The 23,696-nt window shown below is 55.4% G+C and overlaps 1 protein-coding gene across 2 annotated transcripts in view; it reads left to right on the plus strand.

The window, feature by feature from the left end:
- Positions 1–23,696, plus strand: part of ANO6 (anoctamin 6) — a 78,712-nt gene that overhangs the window by 31,773 nt on the left and 23,243 nt on the right. For both annotated transcript variants that reach the window (XM_040978920.1, XM_040978921.1), the window contains 7 exons: positions 5,885–5,964; positions 12,904–13,032; positions 17,205–17,270; positions 19,189–19,476; positions 19,887–19,997; positions 21,346–21,461; positions 22,537–22,671. In XM_040978920.1, coding sequence (XP_040834854.1) covers positions 5,885–5,964; positions 12,904–13,032; positions 17,205–17,270; positions 19,189–19,476; positions 19,887–19,997; positions 21,346–21,461; positions 22,537–22,671 — 925 coding nt within the window. The remainder of the gene's footprint in view (positions 1–5,884; positions 5,965–12,903; positions 13,033–17,204; positions 17,271–19,188; positions 19,477–19,886; positions 19,998–21,345; positions 21,462–22,536; positions 22,672–23,696) is intronic.

Here is a 23,696-nt window from a genome sequence, read left to right on the forward strand (position 1 = left end):
CTAATTCCAGGGCTTACATGGACCAGCAGCTGCGGGTTATCAGAACAGTGAGGCCCTGCCGTATGGATGGATGTAGACCAGTGGGTGGTGTGAGTCCAGAAACAAACTATCCTGTCTTGGCCAGGCGCTTTGGGAAATGGTGCCCAGTACTCAGAGAAGAAGGAACTCTGGGTTTCCTTATCTAGAAGGAGAGAGTTTGAACCCTCCTTCATGTCGACACAAAGGCAACTCGACAGACCACAGCAGCCCGGAACGGAGTGACGGAGAAGCTAGAATTGTGACACTCATAGAGCAAAGTGTATGATAAGGCTGAACCAGTGCTGTTAGAACACCAAGGAACTAAAAACAAATATGTTGTATTTTGCCAAAATACATGTGGTGTATTTATGCACAATGTATCATGAGAACCCAATATAATCAAGAAGCTGGAAAGATAACTTTAGAATGGGAGAACTACTTAACCAGCAGATTTGTAGCTGATAGGTCTTAGAACTCCTGGATATGAAGATTTCCTACATTACAGGACGAGAGAGCAGAAAAGCAGGCGGAGGACTGGAGTCCGTGCACCTGTGCTTGCTTGCTTGGCTGCGGCGGGCCAGTGTCGGTCTGGGTGCGGAGAAGGGAGTTTCCAGATGTGGCAGCCTGGCGGGTCACCGACGGTTTCTCGCTTGCCGTCTGGGCTGTGTTTTCCAGTGGGTGCTTGTTGCCGTGCTGCTGGTGTTCACACAGACTCCTACAGCCGAGACCCCGGTGCCCCCACATCTTTGACTCCTGTCTCCCTGCTGCTTGCCTGGAGCTTCTCCATGGGCTCACCTCATCTTAACTCTTTGGATATGCATTCTGCATTTCTAACTGATTTTAAGATGAGTCTGTTACACCCTTTGGGAAACAGCTGATTGCCTGTAGTGGTTCTACCTTGGCTTATGCTTACAGTGTTATCTTAATTCCTCACCAGTTTTGTAGCATCAGGGAACCCTTGGATAATCTATAGCAGCTCAGAGGACAGATGTGTTAAAAAAAAAGTTCAATTTTGAAATTGGATTGGAATTCCCATTGACCTCTGCTAATTCACAAGCTTGCATACTTCCCATCATCTGTAAAACAAAATAGAATTAAACACGATGAGAGGCTTACAAGTATCAGGCACAAAATACTAAACTCAATGAATTCCACAAAGTCTCTTCGCATCGCTGAATCTGTGCACCTGACCTTAATGTGTGCTTATAGAGCTGTTTATACACTGTGCTTGTGCGTTTCCGTGTGCATCATTGCACAGTCCTATGAAGTAACCGGAGAGAGATAACCTAATAAAAGCAATGCTCACGATTATGCAGCCAGGAAGGAAGGGGTCAAGGCTTAAACCCACCCGGGCCCCACGGACCCTACCCACTGCCCTTTGCATCTCTCCTCATGTCATCTTATCTGCTCTTTCTCCCATATCCATTGTGTCTCAGATAATTTCCATGCCATCCAGTCGGAGAACAGGTCAGCTGGGCACACCCACCTGCCGTGCTGGTGCTGTACGTTAGATAACGGGTGGGTGCCTGAATCCCTTGACCTTTGTTCTCAGGACACTGTTGTTCCTTGAGCGTCCTAAGGAGCAATAATGCAATTTTTATACCCGTGCAGATACTGGCTCACTTTATCGGCCAGCTTATCTAGGTGTTAGTCAGCTTTGCTGGGCAGGCTGACTGGCGCTGTCTGTGCCTCTCATTGGGAGACAGGAAGTGGTGGGAGCTGTGATGATTACACCAAGGCCCCATCTGCTTCCCTTGGGGCACTTTGTATTGGCACACTAGATAAATGTCAGAACTCCAAGTTCAGCCACACTGTGTTAACTGCACTGATAATGTTTTTCAGTGTGTTTTTATAAATTCAATTTCCTTTTAACTGTGACTATTACTAAATTTAGAAAAAATACACATTTAGTAGGTTTCTTTTAAATTTGTGTCTTTTACCAAGAACAATCCAATTGATTTTTTTAAAAATAACCTTTGAATTCCACATTTCTAAGAACTTAAACATGTTTTATTTATGTTTTTAAGTCAGGGACACAGACAGAGTGAACTCTGTCATCCACTGGTTCACTCCTAACAGCCGGGATTAGGCCAGGGCATGTTGCACAAAGCAGGACGTGATGGCTGGCACCCCCACTACCTGAGCTGCCGTATGCTGCCCCCCCGGGTGCACACCAGCATGGAACTCTGGCGGGCATCCCAAAGGGTGTCCAGTCGCTGTGCCAGACGGCCCCGCCCCACCCAGTTGATAGGAGTCTTAAAGCACTCCACAGTCCATCTGACCTGGCACTTTGAAAATGATGCTGAAGTTAAATTAACGGCACCTCGAGTGCCCTACCTCGAAGAGAGAACTGCCTGGCTCTCGGTGCCCTGAGGACCTACTGGCACGGCATGTTACGGAGCAGACGGGCACTGGTGCTCATGCGTCAGCCCACCCCTTGTGCGTGTGTGTGAGCCTGCCCTGAGCCAGCTGTGTCATCATATTCTGAGCCCACTTCTCAGTTCCTGGTCTTTTGCTTTCTTTTTAAAAGGATTTAATTATGTATGTTTTGAGAGGCACAGTTATAGAGAAGGAGGGAGAGACAGAACATCTTCTGTCTGTTGGTTTACTCCCCAAATGATCAAAGTGTCTGATGCTGGCCCAGGCTGGAGCCAGGAGCCAGGAGCTTCTTCTGGGTCTCGCACGTGGACTCAGGGGCCCCAGCAGTTGGAACCTCTGCCTCTGCGTGCCCGGGTGTGTTAGCAGGGAGCTGGATAGATACAGAGCAGCCAGGACTCAAGATGGAGCTAGTGAGGCATGACAGCACCACAGGCAGCGGCTTGATGATGCCGACCCCTTCAAAAACTTATTTTTCACTTGGTCTTTTAACAGAGAACATGGAAGTCCCAAAGCATTTATGTTTGAAAGGCTGAAGTTAACTAATCATGATTCGTTGCAGGTATTCTATTTCGCAGAATGGGGCATGGTGATAACTAGCAATACACTAAGAGATGGTAAGAAAAAGTGATTTATATGAAGATGGAAGCAAAATGAGCACGTTTTGCCCTCTCAGCTGCCCCCATCCTTTCTTTCCCTGCTGTAATCAAATGCTTCCCATGTCACCTTGAGTCTGAACGCTGCCTTTTTGCTGAGAAATGAAGTTTTTTGGTTCCATTAGATGATGAGAAAGCGGACAGCAGGCTGTCAGAGCTGTTAGTTAACCGCATGAATCCTCCTGCTGGGTGTGGTGGCCCCGTAGCCGCCCCAGTTCACACTCTCTCTGTGGTTTCTCTGCCGTTTCATTGTGTGGAGGGTGTCTGGAGGCCTGGCTGGCCATGCTTGTTCTGTGTAACCCTTCAGACTGCATGCGTGTCTAGCTGGGTGGTGCTTTTGGTGTGTCCTCTATTTGCAGAGCCCATCCCGTCCTGGTCCACTATTGGTTGGGCCGTGGAGAGGCCGGCCATCTAATCCCTCGGTGCTGGTGTGGAGGGTGTCCGCAGTGTCAGGTTCCCCGACCTGCTGGCCTCAGAAGCTGTAAATAGACCCTAAGGGTCAGTGTCTGCCTGGAGAAGGTCAGGCCTGCTCCCACCTGACCCACCCTGGGACACACGGCTCTGCTCTGGCTGTGAGCTGACAATGGTTGCTGCAAGGAAGTGACCTGGACAGCTGTCACCCTCTCCTGATGCTGGGACCCAGGGGGACAGACTGCTCTTCTAGGCAGTCCCTTGGGCCTCCGGGGTTGTCAGGTGTGTCCCCTGGGGCTCACCTGCAGGCGCCCTTGGGGACACTCATTTGCGCTGCCTGCTCTCAGGTCCCTGAGGGATGGACACATAGAGGTGTTAGTTCAATGTCACCTGTCAAATCCAGGCTTGGGAGTGCCACCGTGGCCTGCCCCTCTGTGGGTCTGAATCCCTTGCTGTTGCTGGTTCCCAGCTGTGGAGCTGAGCTGACTGGCCTGGGGCCACTGGTAGGCCCCTGGGGGCAGGTCTGAGCTAGCCATCCTATTTTCAGAGCTTCCCTCTGGTTAAGATAACGTAGTTAGGAAAGCTGTGGACCTCACAGTGATGAGTCCTTGACAACAAGCACTTTGCACCCTAGCTGCAGAATTTGCAAGCTAAGCCTTTCTGCGGCCTTTTCCAGGCCAGAGGCCCTGAGGGCCGCCTTGGCCGTGGTGTCAGTCTCCTTTGTCATGTAGTGGGCTTGTGGAGGAAGCTAGGACTGGCGATCCATGCCACTGTTTCTAAACATGAAATAATGTCTGCTGAAACTTGCTTACTGTTTGAGAATGGCTCTTTGCTAACATTGTCTCTATGTAGCTGAAATTGGATTGTTACATATTTCAGTATTAACGGCAAAATATTCAAATTCTCTCCCTAACGGGCTTTAACTTTTCCACATTTATGTGAATCAGAATCTGGCCAGTGCTCTAAACAGATGCTTTCTTCTCCCCATGCTGGGCGGCCACTCCCACTGCTGTCCACCTGTCACTGCTGGGCGGCCCCTCCCACTGCTGTCTACCTGTCACTGCTGGGTGGCCCCCCCCACTGCTGTCCACCTGTCACTGCTGGGCGGCCACTCCCACTGCTGTCCACCTGTCACTGCTGGGCGGCCACTCCCACTGCTGTCCACCTGTCACTGCTGGGCGGCCCCTCCCACTGCTGTCCACCTGTCACTGCTGGGTGGCCCCTCCCACTGCTGTCCAGCACCTGTTACTGCTGGGCGGCCCCTCCCACTGCTGTCTACCTGTCACTGCTGGGCGGCCCCTCCCACTGCTGTCCACCTGTCACTGCTGGGTGGCCCCTCCCACTGCTGTCCAGCACCTGTCACTGCTGGGCGGCCCCTCCCACTGCTGTCCAGCACCTGTCACTGCTGGGCGGCCACTCCCACTGCTGTCCACCTGTCACTGCTGGGTGGCCACTCCCACTGCTGTCCACCTGTCACTGCTGGGCGGCCCCTCCCACTGCACTCCTGTTTGTCACTGCTGTTGGGAAGGGGCTCACGGAGGCACTCTGTGCTTGGTTGCTGGCCACTGGACACTTGGGCTGCTGGACACTGAGCCTGAGCCGGTTCCAGCTGAGATGTTTCATTATTGTAAGATTCACACCACTTTTTCTAACACTTGGTACCTAAAAAGAAAGTGAAAGAATTCGCTACTGTCTATTAAAATATTGATCATGCATTCAGTTGATGATTTCAACTTTGTTTTAAATGATTAGAATTGATTTCATCTTGTTTACATTTTTTAAATGAACACTGGTAAATTTTCTTGGATTTCATTATATTTCCTTTTAAAAGATTTATTTGTTTAAAAGGTAGAGTGATACGAAAGGGTGAAAGGTTTTTCAGTCACTGGGTCACTCCCCAGGTGGCCTGGGCAGTGCCAGGAGAGGGGAACTGCATGTGGGTGCAGCAACCCCGGGACGGGAACTGCATGTGGGTCATACAGTGAGCCCGTGAGGTCACCTGTGCCGCCCACGTGTATTATACAGTGAGCCCGTGAGGTCACCTGTGCCGCCCACATGTGTCATACAGTGAGCCCGTGAGGTCACCTGTGCCCCCACGTGTGTCATACAGTGAGCCCGTGAGGTCACCTGTGCCGCCCACGTGTATTATACAGTGAGCCCGTGAGGTCACCTGTGCCGCCCACGTGTGTCATACAGTGAGCCCGTGAGGTCACCTGTGCCGCCCACATGTGTCATACAGTGAGCCCGTGAGGTCACCTGTGCCGCCCACATGTGTCATACAGTGAGCCCGTGAGGTCACCTGTGCCGCCCATGCGTGTTGAACACAGGCTGACTGCTTTGCTGCTGGTGCTGCAGTGGCAAGCTGTGAAGCGTGTGCTGTTGCATTTCCTGCTCGGCTGATGGATCTGTGTGTCTGTTTCCAGTGCTGGAGACCTTTGAGCAGAGCGTCAGCTCCAGCTTCGGATCCCCGGACAGCCTGCAGGATTTCCGGTCCCCGGCCTTTGTGAGTACAACCTTTCGGGGTTTCTGAGGGTGGGTCTGGCATGGACTGCCGGCTGGGCTGTGCTCCAGGCTCCATATCCTGGGAGCCCAGCTGGTTCTCCGTGCTGCTCCGTGGTGGTTGTGCTGCTAGTGGTAAAGCAGATTCTGCTCATGCCAGGCGTTCTCGATGGGCAAGGCCGGTGTGAGCCCGGTGCCTGGTGACGCAGATGTGCTTTCAGGGGTGTGGGAGTTCTGTTGCTGCTGCTGAGCAGGGAGGGGACTGCTCCTGCTGAGCTGGACTTGGGGAACGAAGAGGCACGTTGGCTGTCGCTGTGATTGTGTTAACATCGTGTTTCCAGACAGCACGGTGCCCCAGCTGCCGTGTGCAAATGTCCTTGTGGGACTGATGGTGTGTGAGGCTGGTCTTGCATCCCAGGCAGTTATTGTTCCTGCAGCTCCTGCCTGGCTTGTCTCCTGCTTGAGCAACACAGCAGTCTTCTCTTCTCTGGTCTGACTTTGAGTGTGACACAAGCCGCCATCACTAGAGCTGGCACGGTGTGTCTATGTTATGGAGAAGCATGAACCGCCGGCTCCTGGCGTGCAGGGCTGCCCTGCTTGCTCCTGCTAGTCTCCTGGGGTGTGAGGGGAAGAATCAGTAGCCTTCTTGGCGTTCAGTAAGACTGTTGGTGAAGGAAGCCTGGGAGGGCCCCCCAGCGTGGTTCTGTGGGTCCTCCAGTGTGCCTCGCACCTGCACCTGACTTCTGTCCCTGCTTTGCTCTGGCTACACTTCTTTGTGTATGTATTGGAAAGGCAGAGTAAGAGAGGAAGAGAAAGGGATCTTCTGACCACTAAGGACTTGAACCATCCTCTGCTGCTTTCCCAAGGCCCCGGGTGAGGAGCACTGAACACGGCCATGCGTGTGCACGCACAGAGCTGCGGTGTGGAAGGCAGGCACAGCCGTGCTTGTCCCGAGGAGGGTGCCCTGTGCAGCAAGGGGTAGAACGGTAGAACGCACGGGGCGTTCTGGCCGCTCTCAGAATCTGGCAGCTGGGGGATGGGAGAGAGAGGAGAGGCTGAGCCCCTGCAGCAGGGGTGGGCAGCTGAAGGATCACACCCCTGCTGAGAGCACAGGAGCTGGCCCGGGAGTGTCTCCTGACATCACCCTGATGTGGAGTTCCCCCAGCAGTGAGCGTTTCTCCTGGCATCCCTGAGACTGCAGAGCCCTGGGCAGGCACCCATGGGTGCAGCCATACTGGACGGTGGGGAGGTAGAGGGCACATACGCAGTGGCACCTTGGAAAAGACAGAGTGGGAAGAGAGGAGGCCGTGGAGTGGGGACAGACAGACAACACGTCTCGGAGGCATTTGTGTGTGTGGCGTGGGGACAGACACAGACATCACGTCTCGGAGGCCTGTGTGTGTGGCGTGGGGACAGACACAGACAATACGTCTCGGAGGCCTGTGTGTGTGGCGTGGGGACAGACACAGACAATACATCTCGGAGGCCTGTGTGTGTGTGGCGTGGGGACAGACACAGACAACACGTCTCGGAGGCTTGTGTGTGAAAGAAGGAGCCGTGGCCGTGGTCAGAAAGAGTTCTCAATAACTTTGGAAAGTGGACAATTCAGGGGATGGCAAGGTCCAGAGTAGGATGGCAGCTGTCAGCATGGAAGCCAGGCTGCCCAGGGCCCCGGCTCGTGTCCTGCCCTGGCTGCATTTGTTCCCCTGGACGCACCGGCTGGGGGTGCGAGCTGGGCAGCAGCTGGGGGAACAGGAGGCGACTGAGTCCTGGAAGCCGTGGGCCTGGTCTACGCTCAGGGAGCTAAGAGGAGCTTTCCCCCAAGGGGCTGGCCGGGTTCAGGAGTGGTGCAGGAGGAGACGTCGGCCACCCTGTCCCAGGGGTGTGGCAGGGCCGGAAGCCACCCTGTCTGTGCTGGCTCTGTTTCCCAGTGGGTTCCAGAATGTTCTAATCATCCCCTGTAGTCCTTCCCTGAGGAGTTGAGGGAGCATCTTTTTTTGTTTGTTTTCTGAGAGCCAAACCTGTACTCAGTTCCTTGGAAGATGTTTTGGTTCATTTTAGAGTCAGACCCGGGTCCTCCTGCTCGTCCCAGGAATCTTGTGAGATTCCCAGGGCCTGCATTGGTCCACTGGGATTTCCCTGCAGGGCCCAGGGGTCTGGGAATACGCAGCACCCTCCTCCCATGGGAGTGGTACATCTCATGGACTTGGCTTGCTTTCTGCAAGTAGAGGAGTGTGGAGGCAGAGTTGAAGCTAGAAAAGACCCAGATGCAGTGCCAGGACTCTCACGGGGAGATGGCAGACACACCCAGGAGTGAGAGAGGCTAGTTGGGGTGTTTGCCCGGGGGAGCAGTCTGCCAGGAATCTCAGCTTGAGAGCTTTTGTGCTTCTGAGAACAAGTGGAGATGGAGCGTGTGTTTCGTGTCACTGTGGAGGAGCGTTGAGCTCATGTGGCTAATTCAGCAGTTGATGTCCTTGGCCTTGGGTGGAGCTAAAGTGGGTATCCCAGTGGGCAGAGATGTTCTTGAGAAATTGCTCTCTGAGCTTCTGATTTTGGAAGGCAGATTTTCCCAGAGAAAAGCAATCATAAGTGGAGATCATACACGTGATTAACTCAAACATGTGGGAGCGAATGAGTGGGGGATGTGCCAGCTGCCTGGTACCATGAGGAGGGTGGGCACTGGGTGCTGAGGGGGCCGTGATGGGCTCAGGCCTGGCTCTTTGCCTCCTCGGTGGAGTCTGCACTCAAGTGGCTGCAGCCTGCTGAGCGGTGCTGGCTGCTCACACTCTCAGCTCTTGAGCAGTGTTTGCTGGATGGAAGCCCATATCAGCCGGGCTGTGAGAGGAACCACATCGCTGAGTTGTGCTGATCTCGCGGTGATGCTGGGGCTGGGTCAGGTGGGCTCTGAGCAAGGAGGAATTCCTGTAAGCAGACACTCTAGCTGGAGCATCACCCTTTGAGCATACAAGAGAGAAAAGGAAACGAACAGGAAGGGAGAGTCCGCCAGCTTCCGTCTGCCTCTCAAGTCAGCAGCTCCATTCGTGTGGACGGCAGGAACTAGCGTTCTCGAGCCACCATCCTGTTTCCACGTGCATTAGAGGAGAGCTGGGTCAGAAGAGCAGGAGCTGGGACTTGAACCTATGCTCCCTTATGGGAAGTGGGCATTGCAGGTGGCAGCTTCACTCCTTGTGCTGCAGCCAGGAAAGATGGAGCCAGCATGCAGTCACGGAAAGGCCTCTGCCGCTGCGGCCTGAGCCCACACCTTTTGTGTTTTTTCAGTGGGGACTGGTGGAATGGGAGACACTTGTGGTTCTTGATTTTAGTAAGGTGTGTGGGGAAAGTCGCATCTAAATAGAGAAGGTGGGTGGGCATTTGGTCTTGTGTTTAATACGCAGTTTAAGGAACCTGCACTGTGCATCTGAGTGCCTGGCCGAGTGCCCAGCTTGGCTTCCGGTTCCACTCCCTGCTAGCCCACACCTTGGGAAGCAGCAGGTGACGGACGTCTGTGACTCCGTACTTGAGCTGCTGCCTCCCGCATGGGGCCCTGGATGGAGTTGCCATGGCTCTTGTGGTTGGAGCTTCCTCTGCCCGTCTCCCTCTGTCTCTCTAGTGAGTGATCATCTACATTATAAATGTGAGTTGGGAGATGCATTCCTGGAGAGTGTGCTTGCCTGGGCGGCCGAGCTGATGAACGCTGTCAAGGAACTGGTGGAAGCGTTTGCTACAGGAGCCAAATATCAATATGAAAAGAAGTGAATTTCTGCCCCTCATTCATAAGTACCAGCCACTTAAGTCATAGCCATGACTGGCAGCTCCTGGCTGGTGGTGTGCAAAGGCCAAGTGTTGGCTGGTCAAGCTAAGCAGGAACTGAGCTTACAACAGCAGCACCAGAAAGTTCATGCAGATCCTGGCAGGTCCCTGCCCCATGAAGTCTGGCGTCTCCAGTCCAGCCAGCTGTCTGTGACCTGGGGATGGCAGAGTCGATTGCAGATGAGTGACACAGAGGGCCTGGGTGTTCTGAGCTGAGAAGGGGTGCCAGGGTCCACTGACACAGCCATACAGCAGTGCCTCACGGCTCAGAGTCCACCTGTCCCAGCCCCAGCATCACCGCGAGATCAGCACGACCCAGTGATGTGGTTCCTCTCACAGCCCGGCTGATATGGGCTTCCATCCAGCAAACACTGCTCTAGAGCTGAGAGTGTGAGCAGCCAGCACCGCTCAGCAGGCTGCAGCCGCTTGAGTGCAAACTCCACCGAGGAGGCAAAGAGCCAGGCCTGAGCCCATCACGGCCCCCTCAGCACCCACTGCCCACTCTCCTTGTTCCTTTTAGAACCGCAGTGTCCTGAGTGGGGGCAGCCATCAGCAGATGCCCACATGGGCGTGTGCATAGCGACTGCATGGTGAAGGAGCTGCCTTTTGCTTGCCTTCAGAGCACAGTTATAAAATAATAATACTGCATGGAATCTGGTGGCGCATCTATGGGCGTCTGTAATCATCTAAATGCATGGCCGACAGGGCTGCAGGCACCGAGACAGCCTGGACATTCCTGCACAGTCCGGCCACCCCTTCTTGCTCCCTCTCAGATGGCAGGTGAGGATGTCTGTGCCATGTGCCACAGAGGCATGCCCGTTCCAAGCCTTGGCAGCCCCCTTAGGTACCAGGGATGGCCAGCCAAAGCTAGACTGCGGACAGGTAGGTTGAGCACTTACTAGAACATTGCTAGAATGTTCAGTGGAATAGAAATAACCGTGAAAATGATGCAGTATTGTGTCCAATCCGCTCTCAGCGTCTCCGTTTGGCAGGGACATTTCCATCCATGCTTCCATTCACTCAGTCATTTACACTCAGTGTGTGTGAGGCGAAGCGTCCAGCTGCTGACCTTGGGCCAGGAATGGGCTGCTGCTTGGCTCTGCCCCTGCTGTCCATTCACCTGTGGGGAGCACTGTGAGGCCATGGCTGCTGTTAGGTGAGTCCCAGCAGCTCCTCGTGGAGTGCCAGAGACTCAGTGGCATGGATGGCTCTGTGTGGGTCCCTGGGCCGGTGACTCTAGCGAGAGGGAAGGTCAGATAGTTACACAACGACTTGACAGTCAAACATGGAGGGTGCTCTGAGCTTCTGTAAGGAGGGCACCTGAGCTAACGGGGGAGGTTGGGGGAGGGCTGGGTGAGCGTGTGTGCCAGGGTGCTTGGTGAGGAGGTAAGAGGCAGGGTGGCACTTCTGTGGGCAAGCAGGAAGACAGGGCAGAGTGCTGTATCCTGGAGCCCAGAGCAGCTGTGATGCACCCGAGGGGTGAAGGGTGAGGTCCCGGCTCGTGTCTGCCCTGGAGCCAAGGAAGACCCTTTCTAAGCCCTTTGGAGCTGGGTTGGCCTGTCCTCTGTCACCCTAAAGCAGAGCTTGAGCGGGTGGGTGGTTCTGGTGAGCTCAGCAGGAGCCCTGGGTCACACACCCTGGCGATGGGCTGAACACAGCAGAGCCTGCCCTTTAGTGGAGCGCACACACATGCACACTTCTGTGTGTTTGGTCACATTAAGTAAATCACATTATAAATGCAAAATCAAGAACCAAAACAAGTGGTATAGAATAATAATTCTAAAAATGTGCTTCTTACACTTTGCACTTTTAAAATGCTGACCTCAGAGTTTGTTTGTTTTATAATTTATTTATTGAGAGGCAGATGATAGGGGCAGGGAGAGAGCAGGAATGAGTCTGCTCCCAGCTGTCCACAGGTTCTCCAAATGCCCACAGTGACCTTGGAGAGTTGGGGCCAAGTTGGGAACCTGTCCAGGGCTCCCACATGGATGTCAGGTACTGAGTGATCCGAGTCATCCCTGCTGGATCCCAGAGTGCACAGGCAACTGTCAGGGCCCACCAGCTTCGATGTGCAGTGTTAGCCACTGGGCCAAATGGCCACTGGTGGGACGTACCCTGTAGTAAGATGCACCGGGGCTCATGCTTCGTCCTTGTCGGGCACTGTTCCCTGCCCAGCCCCAAGACATCTTAGAAGGGTGAAGAGGAGAAGGAGGAGGTCTGTGGTGGCAAACAAGCTGAGTTCTTTGCTGATAGGCATGAAGGAGAATTAAGCAGGTGGCATGTGCAGAACGCACAGGTACGAGCCCTTCTGCCTCGTGACTGTGGGGTGCAGCTCGCCCTGAAAACACCGCTTGTCAATGCAGAAGAGCTCTGATTGCAAGATGGCAGCCAAATGCACCAACCAGACGGGCTGTGTGAGGACGTGAAGTGAGGTCCCCCTGGAGCTGGCACCCGGTCCTGCTCTGTCCTAATGGGACAGGCTGTGTGAGGATGTGAAGTGAGGTCCCCCTGGAGCTGGTACCGGTCCTGGTCTGTCCACGTGGGACAGGCTGTGTGAGGACGTGAAGTGAGGTCCCCCTGGAGCTGGCACCCGGTCCTGCTCTGTCCTAATGGGACAGGCTGTGTGAGGACGTGAAGTGAGGTCCCCCTGGAGCTGCCACCCGGTCCTGCTCTGTCCACATGAAGTTAAGAAGCATGTTATGCTGGGTCAGGATTGGGATTTGTTCATGCGCACCGAGGGGCGTGAATTGTGGGTTTGTGTGTGGACGAGCCTTCTGACTTTATCAATTATGATTATCAGTTGGGAGATTGACTAGGCGATGCAGTCCACAGGGCAGCTGGGAAAGCTGAGAGACTGGGCAGGAGGAGGCCACGGTCTGCCTGACTTTGGTTTCTTGTTCACCTGCAGCTGTTCGGACAGGTGCTTCTGCAGAGGTGGGTGTGATGCTGGGTGACTGTGCTGCTCCCTCCGCGTGTCCCCCACCCTGGGCAGCAGCTCTGCTTGAGGTGCTGTGTAGGGTCACACCGCTCCTCAGCAGAGACCACGTGTGCTAGCCTGGGAGTCGGGGGCAGGCACAGTGTCCACCCTTTTCCAGAATATGCTGGTACATTCCATGTTTTCTTTTCCACGTAGGAGGAATTCAATGGAAAACCCGACTCCCTGTTTTTCAACGATGGCCAGAGAAGGATCGACTTTGTTCTTGTGTATGAAGATGAAACCAAAAAAGAGCCCAATAAGAAGGGCACAAATGAGAAACAAATGGTGAGTTTTTAGGCTGTTTTTGTTTTTCTTTCCAAATAATCTTCATAAATTTGTGAAGTCAAAACAGCACTGTTTGATCTAAGCAGTCAAGTGGAGCTCGTGTTCATACTCGGCTCTGGGCTGGGCTGGTCTCAGAGCTGAAAGCTGTGCCCTGGGTGCTGTGGGAGAGATTGGCTGGCTGCCTGGCCAAGCAGGTGCTGACCAGGTACTGACCAGGTGCCGAGCAGGTGCTGACCAGGTGCAAGTAGGTGCGAGCAGATGCTGACCGGGTGCCGACCAGGCTGAGAGAAGGAGATAAGCATGACTGGTGCAGATGTGATGTTAGGCAGCCCTCAGCACCTGCTCACAGCGGAGGGGCAGGTGCCCTGGGTGTCTCAGTCGTCACAGCACAGTGAGGGGAGGCCTGCTCCACAGATAAGGACGGAATACAACCTTGACCATTACAGACACGAGAGCCCGAGGTCGTGGACACGCACACCATGTAGAGGATGAGGATCAGACTCATCTACTGTTGGAGAAGCTGAGCTGTGACCCACACTCTGTGCCCTCCATCCATCACCAGTCAGGGCCAGGGGCAGACTCCATCCTGCCTGGACCCTGAGCTGTGACCCACACTCTGTGCCCCCCATCCATCACCAGTCAGGGCCAGGGGCAGACTCCATCCTGCCTGGACCCTGAGCTGTGACCCACACTCTGTGCCCCCCATCTGTCACCATCCAAGCTCCTCCTTCTACCTTGTGCTGTACCCCAAGCCATTTCAGGGGACAGCCCGCGGCTGTGCCGGCTCCTGGACCTTCTGTGCCTGAGCCCCAAGTGCACTGAACCTGTTAGATGAGTCCCCCGTCACTGCTGCTGTCACCTTCCTTGGAAATCCTCCTGTTTTTCATGGTTCCCACATACACACTCAACACGCCCACTGCTATGTTTGCCCCTCTGGACTTCCTTCCTGGATTATAGTGATCTGATCTTTCAGTGTCTGTCTGTTGTTTTAAACCAAGTGACTTAATCTTTTTAAGTTGTGTGGTCCCTGCCCCCTGTTATTGGCTGGTTTCTTCTGGGGAGATTATGTTTAGGGCCGCCAGAATGAGCACAGGCCTCGACTGTGACACGCTAGTTTTATCACTCTGCACTGTGGCTGCAGCACCTAGTTCCACAGGCAACAGTGACTTTTTTAGGAGAGTAGCAATTCATTGGTTTTGCTGCCAGTCGCACTCTGCTAGATCAGCCTGGGAGTCCAGACTGGACCGCTGGGTGGCTCGTGGGGGTCAGAAGAGGCTGTCCTGGCTGCTCTCAGGCAGTGGACAGTGAATGCATAGTGCCAAGTGGGGACAACCAGAGGGACATACAGCTCTAGACTGGGCAGCCAGGGGGAGAGGGGTCACAGGGCTCTAGGCTGGGCAGCTGGAGGGCAGTTACAGGATTCTAGGCTCTAGGCTGGGCAGCCGGGAGGTGGGTCACACGGCTCTAGGCTGGGCAGCTGGCCGTTCTTTCCCTTGATGTTCACTGGCTGTGTGATATTGACAGATTTTCTTACCAGCATGTGCTGTGTTGTTGTTGAGATCTTGGCTTCCCTAAGATGTGGTTGCAGCTTCGGGATGTCGTGTCCTGGTTTCCCTGGCTGGGTGGTTTGTACCTAACGTACTGGCTCACCTTGCAGCCTGTGGGTCCCAGTACTCAGTAGGATCAGGGCCAGACCCAAGCTAACTCTGATGGCGTGTGTAGATGTCAGTAAACCTCCTGAGTTCAGAGGTTAAGAACCCTTAACTGAAGTGTCTTCCCTGGTAACCCACGGCGTCTGTGCGGGCCAGAGCCGGCCTCTGCTCACGGAATGGGATCGTGCCCTGGGGTGGGGTGGCTGCAAGTCGTTCCCTGCAGACCCCAGGGTGCGTTCTGTGCAGGCACGGCCACTACTGTTCGTGCAGAGCTGGGATGAGCACTAGGTAAAATGGATCGAGCAGATCCGATCCCGTAAGAGATCGGGGAGCAGCTGTGGTTGCAGAGGAGAGCATGGGAGCTGCTTGCATTGTCTCAAGCTCTGCGATCCCCTGAAAAGGCGTGGGTACCAGGGAGTCTCACCCACCAGGAGCAGAGGCAGCAGGCCGTGGGCTCACGCGCAGACACCGGGTATGGGGGAAGGAGCCCGGCTTTCGGGGCTTCCTGTCTCGGTTTGCCTGTGTGCTATGACTGTTCGATGCTCAGCCTCAGGATTCTGCTCTGTCACCTGGAGCAGCTTCTGCAAGTTGCCCTGTCCTCCTGGTGAGGCTGCACTGCGGATTTAGAGCCAGGACAAGGCAATTCCCAATTTCCATTCTCTTTGAAAGATCTGTTGATCTCCTGAAACATTTTGCAGGGTTCTTCCAAGCAGTGCTTTTGGGTGTGATCAAACCACAGACCCCCAAAGCACGAACAGTTCACACCCTCCATCTCTGAGTGGCCATGTGGTGCGGTGGGCGAGGCTGCTGCTTGCACCACCAGCGTCCCTCCTCGGCAGTGGCATTGCAGTGCAGCCCCCCACTAATGCTCTTGGGAGAGCATCATGGGGGAGGGGACCAGGTTGGGGCTCCTGGTCCTGGCTTCAGAGAGGCCGTTGCAGCCATTTGAGAAGTGAATCGGCAGATAGAAAAACTGTCTCTCCCTCTCTGTCATGCTGCCTTTCAATTTTTTTTTTTTTTTTAAGTCTGATCTTTCCATGAGAAAGTGTTCTCTTCACTTCTCTAACCAGCCTCCAGCTGGCATGCAGCTCTGATTTAGTGCAAACACTCGCAGCGTTTGGCACCTTTCTCCAGAAAGCATGAGCCGTTCACAGTGTGACTTCTCCCCAGGAGGCACTGTCACTGCTCCAGCAGTGCGCCCTGAGCCTGGGCTGTGCTGACTGCTTAGTGCCAGGGAGTGCTTTTGATTGCAGGTCCCAGGAAAACCAATCTCAAAATGGCTTCAACTGCAAATGGAAACTATTGTTTTCTCATGTACAAAGCCTCTGGAGGGACTCCCTGGGGTTAGGTGACAGGTGACATCCTGGCTTTGCAGCTGTCCCGTCATCCTGCCCTGTGGCCCCCCGGCAGGTCTGCTCTCCTATGCTGACCTCTGTGGGTGCTGAGGTGGATGCTGCGACTCCAGGGGCCCGGAATCAGGAAGGGGGAGGTCCAGCTGTCCCCTGGGCTCACCTCGGTTTTCTTCCTTGTCTGAGGGCCCTCACGTCTGTTCTGTTGGGGCTGTCAGTAATGAAGTGTGTTATCAACTGCACTATATTATTGGAAAGGCGGGGTTATACAGAGGGGGGAGAGAGAGAGATCTTCCATCTGCTGGCTCACCATAGCAGAGGGCCACAACAGGCAGAGTATAGGTGAGCTAAAGCCAGGAATGAAAAGCTTCTTCCAGGTCTCCCCCATGATGCAGGGCCCCAAGGACCTGGACCACCCTCTGCTGTTTTACCAGGTCCTCCGGAGTGTCCCCGTGCGGTGTGCCCAGTGCACTCAGAGCGAGGTCCTCCGGAGTGCCCCGTGCGGTGTGCCCAGTGCACTCAGAGCGAGGTCCTCCGGACTGTCCCCGTGCAGTGCCCAGTGCACTCAGAGCGAGGTCCTCCGGAGTGCCCTGTGCGGTGTGCCCAGTGCATTCAGAGCGAGGTCCTCCGGACTGTCCCCGTGCGGTGTGCCCAGTGCACTCAGAGCGAGGTCCTCCGGAGTACCCCGTGTGGTGTACCCAGTGCACTCAGAGCGAGGTCCTCCGGAGTGCCCCGTGCAGTGCCGAGTGCACTCAGAGCGAGGTCCTCCGGACTGTCCCCGTACAGTGCCCAGTGCACTCAGAGCGAGGTCCTCTGGAGTGTCCCCGTGCGGTGTGCCCAGTGCATTCAGAGCGAGGTCCTCCGGAGTGCCCCGTGCAGTGCCCAGTGCACTCAGAGCGAGGTCCTCTGGAGTGTCCCCATGCGGTGTGCCCAGTGCACTCAGAGCGAGGTCCTCCGGAGTTCCCCGTGCAGTGCCCAGTGCACTCAGAGCGAGGTCCTCCGGAGTGCCCCGTGCAGTGCCCAGTGCACTCAGAGCGAGGTCCTCCGGAGTGCCCCGTGCAGTGCCCAGACCTCGCCTTTGTCTCCTCGTTGGACACAGCTGGTTCTCTTGTTGTTTGTCTTTGGCCTCTGGTCATCTGAAGGCCTCACAAATGTTGTGCTCTTTCCACAGAAAAAAAGGCAAAGGTACGAGTCGAACCTCATGTGCTGCGGCCTGGAGCTGGAAGCGACACGCTCGGTGAGGGACGTGGTGGCGCGCCATGCCACTTAGAATGTGTGTTGAACAGGGACGCACAGCATTGGCCACTGGGGGCACTACCTGCTGTGCTGGCTGGTAGGAGCCAGCAGATTTGGTTGTTTTTGACTGCCAGCGCATTTTTTAAAAAGAGTGCATGATGATTTTTATTCCCTGTAAGAGCCTTTCATTTTTTTTTCTTTAATTTGAACAAAGAGAGAGCTTGTTGTGGCAAAGCAGGTTAAGATGCTTCCAGTTCCGTTTCCTGTGCTCCTGGGAAGGCAGCAGAAGATGCCCCAGTACCTGGGTCCGTGCTGCCCGTGGGAGCCCTGGGTGGAGCTCCTGACTCCTGACTGCCACCTGACCCAGCCCTGGCGGTGGCCGCTGGAAGGATGATCCGTGGAGTCTCTCTCTTTCCCCTTGACTCCCTCCCTGTCCTCCGTCACTTTGTGCTTCAATCATCATTATTATTATTTAATTGAAAAGGCAGATTTACAGAGAGAAGGAGAGAGAAAGATCTTCCATCTGCTTGTTCAATCCCTAGATGGTGGCAGTGACTGGAGCTGAGCCGATCTGAGGCCAGGAGCCAGAAGCTCCTTTCAGATCTCCCACGTGGGTGCAGGAGCCCAAGGACCTGAGCCGTGCTCCGCTGCTTTCCCAGGCCGCAGGCAGGGAGCTGGCTGGGAAGTGGAGCAGCCAGGACACAGACCAGTGTATATATGGATGCTGTGTGGGATTAGCCTGTTGAACTATGTGCTGGCCCCTATGTTTGTTTGTTTTTTTTTTTAAGATTTATTTTATTTTTTATTGGAGAGTCAGACATATGGAGGAGGGGAGACAAAGATCCTCCATCCCTTGATTCGCTTCCCAAGTGGCCGCAACGGCCGGAGCTGCACCAATCAAGCCAGGAGCCTCTTCCGAGTCTCCCACGCGGGTGCAGGGTCCCAAGGCTTTGGGCCGTCCTCGACTGCTTTCCCAGGCCACAAACAGGGAGCTGGATGGGAAGCGGGGCCACTGGGATTAGAACTGGCATCCATATGGGATCCCAGGCATGCAAGGTGAGGACTTTAGCTGCTGGGCTACCACACCAGGCCCTCAATTTTTTTAAAGAAAACAATGTACCAACAGCTAGAAAAAATATTTATACTTTTCAAAAAGAATTATTTTGCAATTTTGTGTGCTTTTTTTCTTTATATCATATATGCATTTCTAAACAATAAACATATTTTTTGGCTTTTTAATGGCCCCACACCATGATAATGAGCGGGTGTAGAATGATTTAATCTAATTTTAGGTTTAGAGAATTTAAATTTTTTCATTATTCTACCATTGCAGTGATTTTTCTGATGTTATTTTAAGTGATTTGTTTGGATAGCATAATGGACAAAGTAGTGAAGGTTTTTCTGTATTTAAGATATTGTTAGACCTGGTGCAGTAGCCTAGCAGCTAAAGTCCTCGCCTTGCACACACTGGGATCCCATGTGGGTGCCAGTTGTATCCCAGTGGCCTCCCTTTCCATCCAGCTCCCTGTTTGTGGTCTGGGAAAGCAGTCGAGGACGGCCCAAAGCCTTGGGACCCTGCACCCATGTGGAAGACCTGGAGGAGGCTCCTGACTCCTGGCTTCAGATTGGCGCGGCTCTGGCTGTTGCAGCCACTTGGGAGTGAATGCACAGATGGAAGGTTTTTCTCTCTCTGTCTCTCTTTCTGTATATCTGACTTTCCAATAAAAATAAATCTTTTAAAAAATATATTGTTAGCTTGATGAAGGAACTGTGATGATTTGAATTTCTTAGCGGGTAAAAGTGTACAGTGATATTTCACAGACGTCATCTGTGGGCGTGTCTGTGTGCACGTGTGTGGAATCCCCAGCAGACCTGGCTTGTGCTTGACCTGCTTCCTGGCGTGTGTGCTGGCTCCACAGGTGCTGGACGACAAGCTGGTGTTTGTGAAGGTGCACGCGCCGTGGGACGTGCTGTGCACCTACGCGGAAATCATGCACATCAAGCTGCCGCTCAAGCCCAACGACCTGAAGTCCCGGTCCTCGGCCTTCGGCACCCTGGGCTGGTTCACCAAGGCCCTGCAGGTGGATGAGAGCATCATCAAGCCGGAGCAGGAGTTCTTCACGGCCCCGTTCGAGAAGAGCCGGATGAAGGACTTCTACATCGTGGACAAGGATGCCTTCTTCAACCCGGCCACCAGGAGTCGCATCGTGAGTTGGGGGCTTCCAGGGCTGCGTGGAAGCCTGCTGGGGGACGGTTCGTGTTCTGGCTGGCTTGCTTCGTGGTTCAGAGCTAAGAAAATAGATGTGCTCCTGTTAGGGTGCAGGCAGCGGTCGGTGGGCAGCGGTCAGTGGGCAGCGGTCGGCGGGGGTCGGGGGTCCTCGGCAGGTGCGCCACGCCCTGTGTAATAGGTGTGCCTGGGGGCTCCTGTTAGGGTGCAGGCAGCGGTCGGGGGCAGCAGTCGGTGGAGGTCGGGGTCCTCGGCAGGTGCGCCACGCCCTGTGTAATAGGTGTGCCTGGGGGCTCCTGTTAGGGTGCAGGCAGCGGTCGGGGGCAGCAGTCGGCGGGGGTCGGGGTCCTCGGCAGGTGCGCCACGCCCTGTGTTTTGGAATCCTTGCAGGTGCACTTCATCCTCTCGCGCGTCGAGTATCAGTCGGTGAGCGTGAAAAAGTTTGGGATTAACAGACTCGTGAGCTCAGGCATCTACAAGGCGGCCTTCCCCCTCCATGACGTAAGTCAAGGGCAGAGGCGCAGCGGGAGGCCTGCCGTGCGCCATGGACAACGGGTGGGGCTTCCCTCTTCCTCTCTCAAGTAGCAGTCATGTTCTGGTGGGTCCCAGGTCCAGAGAGGGCAAGAATGGGTCCGGGTGTCGAGCAGGAAGGAGGAGTGAATGCGTCGTGTCTCAGTGGATCTGCGAGGCCGAGCCCCTGAGCGGTTCATCTTCTCTGCCCGTTCTCGGCTGACAGCCGTGTCCCTTTGCCTTCTCACCGGTAAAGTGGGGGTGATAGTAGAACCCCCAGAGTGGAAGTGCCGTGTCAGCGTCAGCTGCTTTCATTACCACAGATGGTGGCAGCCACCAGGGGAGCATTATTTGGGTAGATTTGATATTCTCATTTTTATGGTTCTCTGTGCGTGTCCCAGGGCCCGTCGCAGTGGTGGCATCCCACACTGCTGTATGTTAAGGGGCAGTTGCTGAGATCTGCAGCAGTTGCTCAAATTCGAGTGTTTCACCAGCTGATGAGGTCTCTGATGGGTTATTAAAATATAACTGCATTATGTCACACGATTACTTTTTGAATTAACTATTACCACTATATTGAATCTCTTAAAAAAAAAAAAAAAGCAAAAGTTGAGATTGGCCATTGCTGCTATGTGGTGTGCCCGTCTGTTTTTGGAGACAGAAATGAAATGTGGGTGCAAGATAATGACACCAGGGCAGGGGGCAGCCGGAGGAGCACAAGCCTGGCTGAGACCCGCCGTGGTGTCCAGCCGGGGGCCGTGTGACTGCTTGCAAGCGCCGTGCAGGTGGTCAGTGTGTGAGTGTGCATCTAGATGCTGGGCTGGGTAGTGCCCAGATCTTCTCCGGCGGTGCCTCTTGTGGTTGCAGTGGCCTCATGCCCAGGCCAGAGATGGGGTTTGGGAGGGAGCAGGCTGAGCCTGGAGTCAGGCTAGTTTGTGAGGTCATGTGCCTCCAACCATAAGACACTGAGTCCAGCTGGGTTTGAGCAGACATGGCAGGTTGGGTTCTCGAGTGAGCTGAGTGTTTCCTTGTTTTTATTTTGAACCGGCTTTACTGTTGACCAGCCAAGGCCCTCGTTCCCTGCTGTGGCACTTGGGCATCCAGTTTTTCACTGTTTAATACTGGCCGCCCTTGAGGGACAATAGCATGCTTGTGTGTTCCTCCAGGCACCCACGATGTTCCCTCCTTTGTGGATGGCGCAGAGCAGTGGTCAGGGGTCACTGAGCATTCAGCAGAGGGTCCACCCGCTGTAGCCCCTGGGGCCGTGGGTGGGATAGCCAAGGACCAGCCTGAGAGCCCATGCCTGTGACGCCCACCACGGTGTTTTTCTGCCCCTCAGTGCAGGTTCCGCTACCGCTCAGAGGACCCCAGCTGCCCCAACGAGCGGTATCTGCTGTACCGGGAATGGGCGCACCCCCGGAGCATATACAAGAAGCAGCCACTGGACCTCATCAGGTGAGTGATGGCAGAGAGGTCCAGTGAGACACGTGGGCATCTGTTGTGGTGTACACCGGGGTGCCCTGTGACGCCCACCTGTCATGGCGCTGAGGGTGCCCCGTGATGCCCACCTGTCATGGCGCTGAGGGTGCCCTGTGGCGCCCACCTGTCATGGCGCTGAGGGTGCCCTGTGACGCCCACCTGTCATGGCGCTGAGGGTGCCCTGTGACGCCCACCTGTCATGGCGCTGAGGGTGTCCTGTGACGCCCACCTGTCACGGCGCTGAGGGTGCCCTGTGACGCCCACCTGTCACGGCGCTGAGGGTGCCCTGTGACGCCCACCTGTCACGGCGCTGAGGGTGTCCCGTGACGCCCACCTGTCACGGCGCTGAGGGTGCCCCGTGACGCCCACCTGTCACGGCGCTGAGGGTGCCCCGTGACGCCCACCTGTCACGGCGCTGAGGGTGCCCTGTGATGCCCACCTGTCACGGCGCTGAGAGTTAGTGTTAGATGTGTCTGTCTCCTCGGGGTTCTGTCTGGCATCGCCTTGACTCACCCTCCTGCTGATCTTGCTTGCATAGCCTCGCCCAGTTCACCCCAACACGCACTCTTTGGGCTTTGAAACATTAGGGTGAAGTAGACACGCTAGATTAAAAGTCCCCAGCAGCGGCTACACAGTCCTGGACATGCTGCACCCCGCGTCCCCCACGGGCCCTTGGCGGGGGCCGCCTCTCCCCCGGACACAGTGGCCCCCGCTGTGAGGTTCACATTGAGCAGTCGAGGTGTGTGACGGAAACAAAGCCAGGTCGCGTGTACGTGACTTTGTTACAGTTGTCCGTGGTCCCCGGGGGCCTCGCAGTGCGTTCTGCAGGTGACGGTCAGGTTAGCGTTGCGTCTTCTTACTGTCTGTGGTTTACATGGCCTTCCTGCTAAGCAAGTGCCTTCCCCCACAGAAGCAGAAGCAGGTGGCTGTGAACGGAATGCGCGTTGTCTCATGCGTGTCAAGGGCTGTGAGAACAGTTCAGGGGGTGGTGGCGGAGCTGGCACCTCCCCTCCTTGTGCCCGCCTCAGCCCTGGTCCCCCCCGCCCCACAGGAAGTACTACGGAGAGAAGATCGGGATCTACTTCGCCTGGCTGGGCTACTACACTCAGATGCTGCTGCTGGCCGCCGTGGTGGGCGTGGCCTGCTTCCTGTACGGCTACCTGAACCAGGAGAACTGCACGTGGAGGTGACCGTTTGTTCCTCGCTGCCTTCCTGGGGGCAACTTCCAGAATGTCCTGGTGGGAGGAGCCTCGTGCCAGGGTGCCCTTGCAGGGTAGCCAAGGGAAAAGGAGAGCGTTTCCGTGGACGGTGCGGCCCAGCAGGAAGAGCCTTAGCAGTGAACACTACGGGAAACAGGAAGAGGGGCTGGGGGGATGCTGCCCATGAACCTGCAGCCCGCGAGCACCCCTGCCTCGGCCTGTCCCCAGGGACCAGGGCAGCAGTGGTCTGTGTTCAGAAATGGCTTCTGGGTCCCAGTTCGGAGATGCATGTGGAAGAGCCCAAGGAAACGGCAGTAGCGTCTGCCTTCCACCTTGAAAAAGCATGCTGCTTACAGTGTGAGAATCGGTGCTTGGTGGTGGGCTCAGATGCCAGCTGCGCTGCCTGGGGGCGTCCTGTGGGTTCAGATGCCAGCTGTGCTGCCCGGGGTGGCATCCTGTGGGTTCAGGTGCCAGCTGTGCTGCCCGGGGGCGTCCTGTGGGTTCAGGTGCCAGCTGTGCTGCCCGGGGGCGTCCTGTGGGTTCAGGTGCCAGCTGTGCTGCCCAGGGTGGCATCCTGTGGGTTCAGGTGCCAGCTGTGCTGCCCGGGGGCGTCCTGTGGGTTCAGGTGCCAGCTGTGCTGCCCAGGGTGGCATCCTGTGGGTTCAGGTGCCAGCTGTGCTGCCCGGGGGCGTCCTGTGGGTTCAGGTGCCAGCTGTGGTGCCCAGGGGTGTCCTGTAGGTTCAGGTGCCAGCTGCGCTGCCCGCCCCCTGGGGCAGTCCTGGAGCTGGAGTTTTTCTCATTCGGCCCACAGGGCTCTTGCTGTGGCCCTCTGCTGCCTTCAGCCTGTGACCGTCTGGCCTCTTCCTGGGCAGCAGCCAGACCGGATGAGCCCGTGACAGGATTCAGGCACCGGCTACACTGGCAGGCTCAGGCGTGCAAGCTCAGGTCCGGGCATCTGTGCCCATTTGGTTCAACAGACGACCAGTTCTTCTACCCATCGTTGATTCTTTTC

The sequence above is a fragment of the Ochotona curzoniae genome, unplaced genomic scaffold (assembly GCF_017591425.1).
Source record: "Ochotona curzoniae isolate NIBS_2020 unplaced genomic scaffold, NIBS_Ocur_1.0 contig_2927, whole genome shotgun sequence".
Classification (NCBI taxonomy): domain Eukaryota; kingdom Metazoa; phylum Chordata; class Mammalia; order Lagomorpha; family Ochotonidae; genus Ochotona; species Ochotona curzoniae.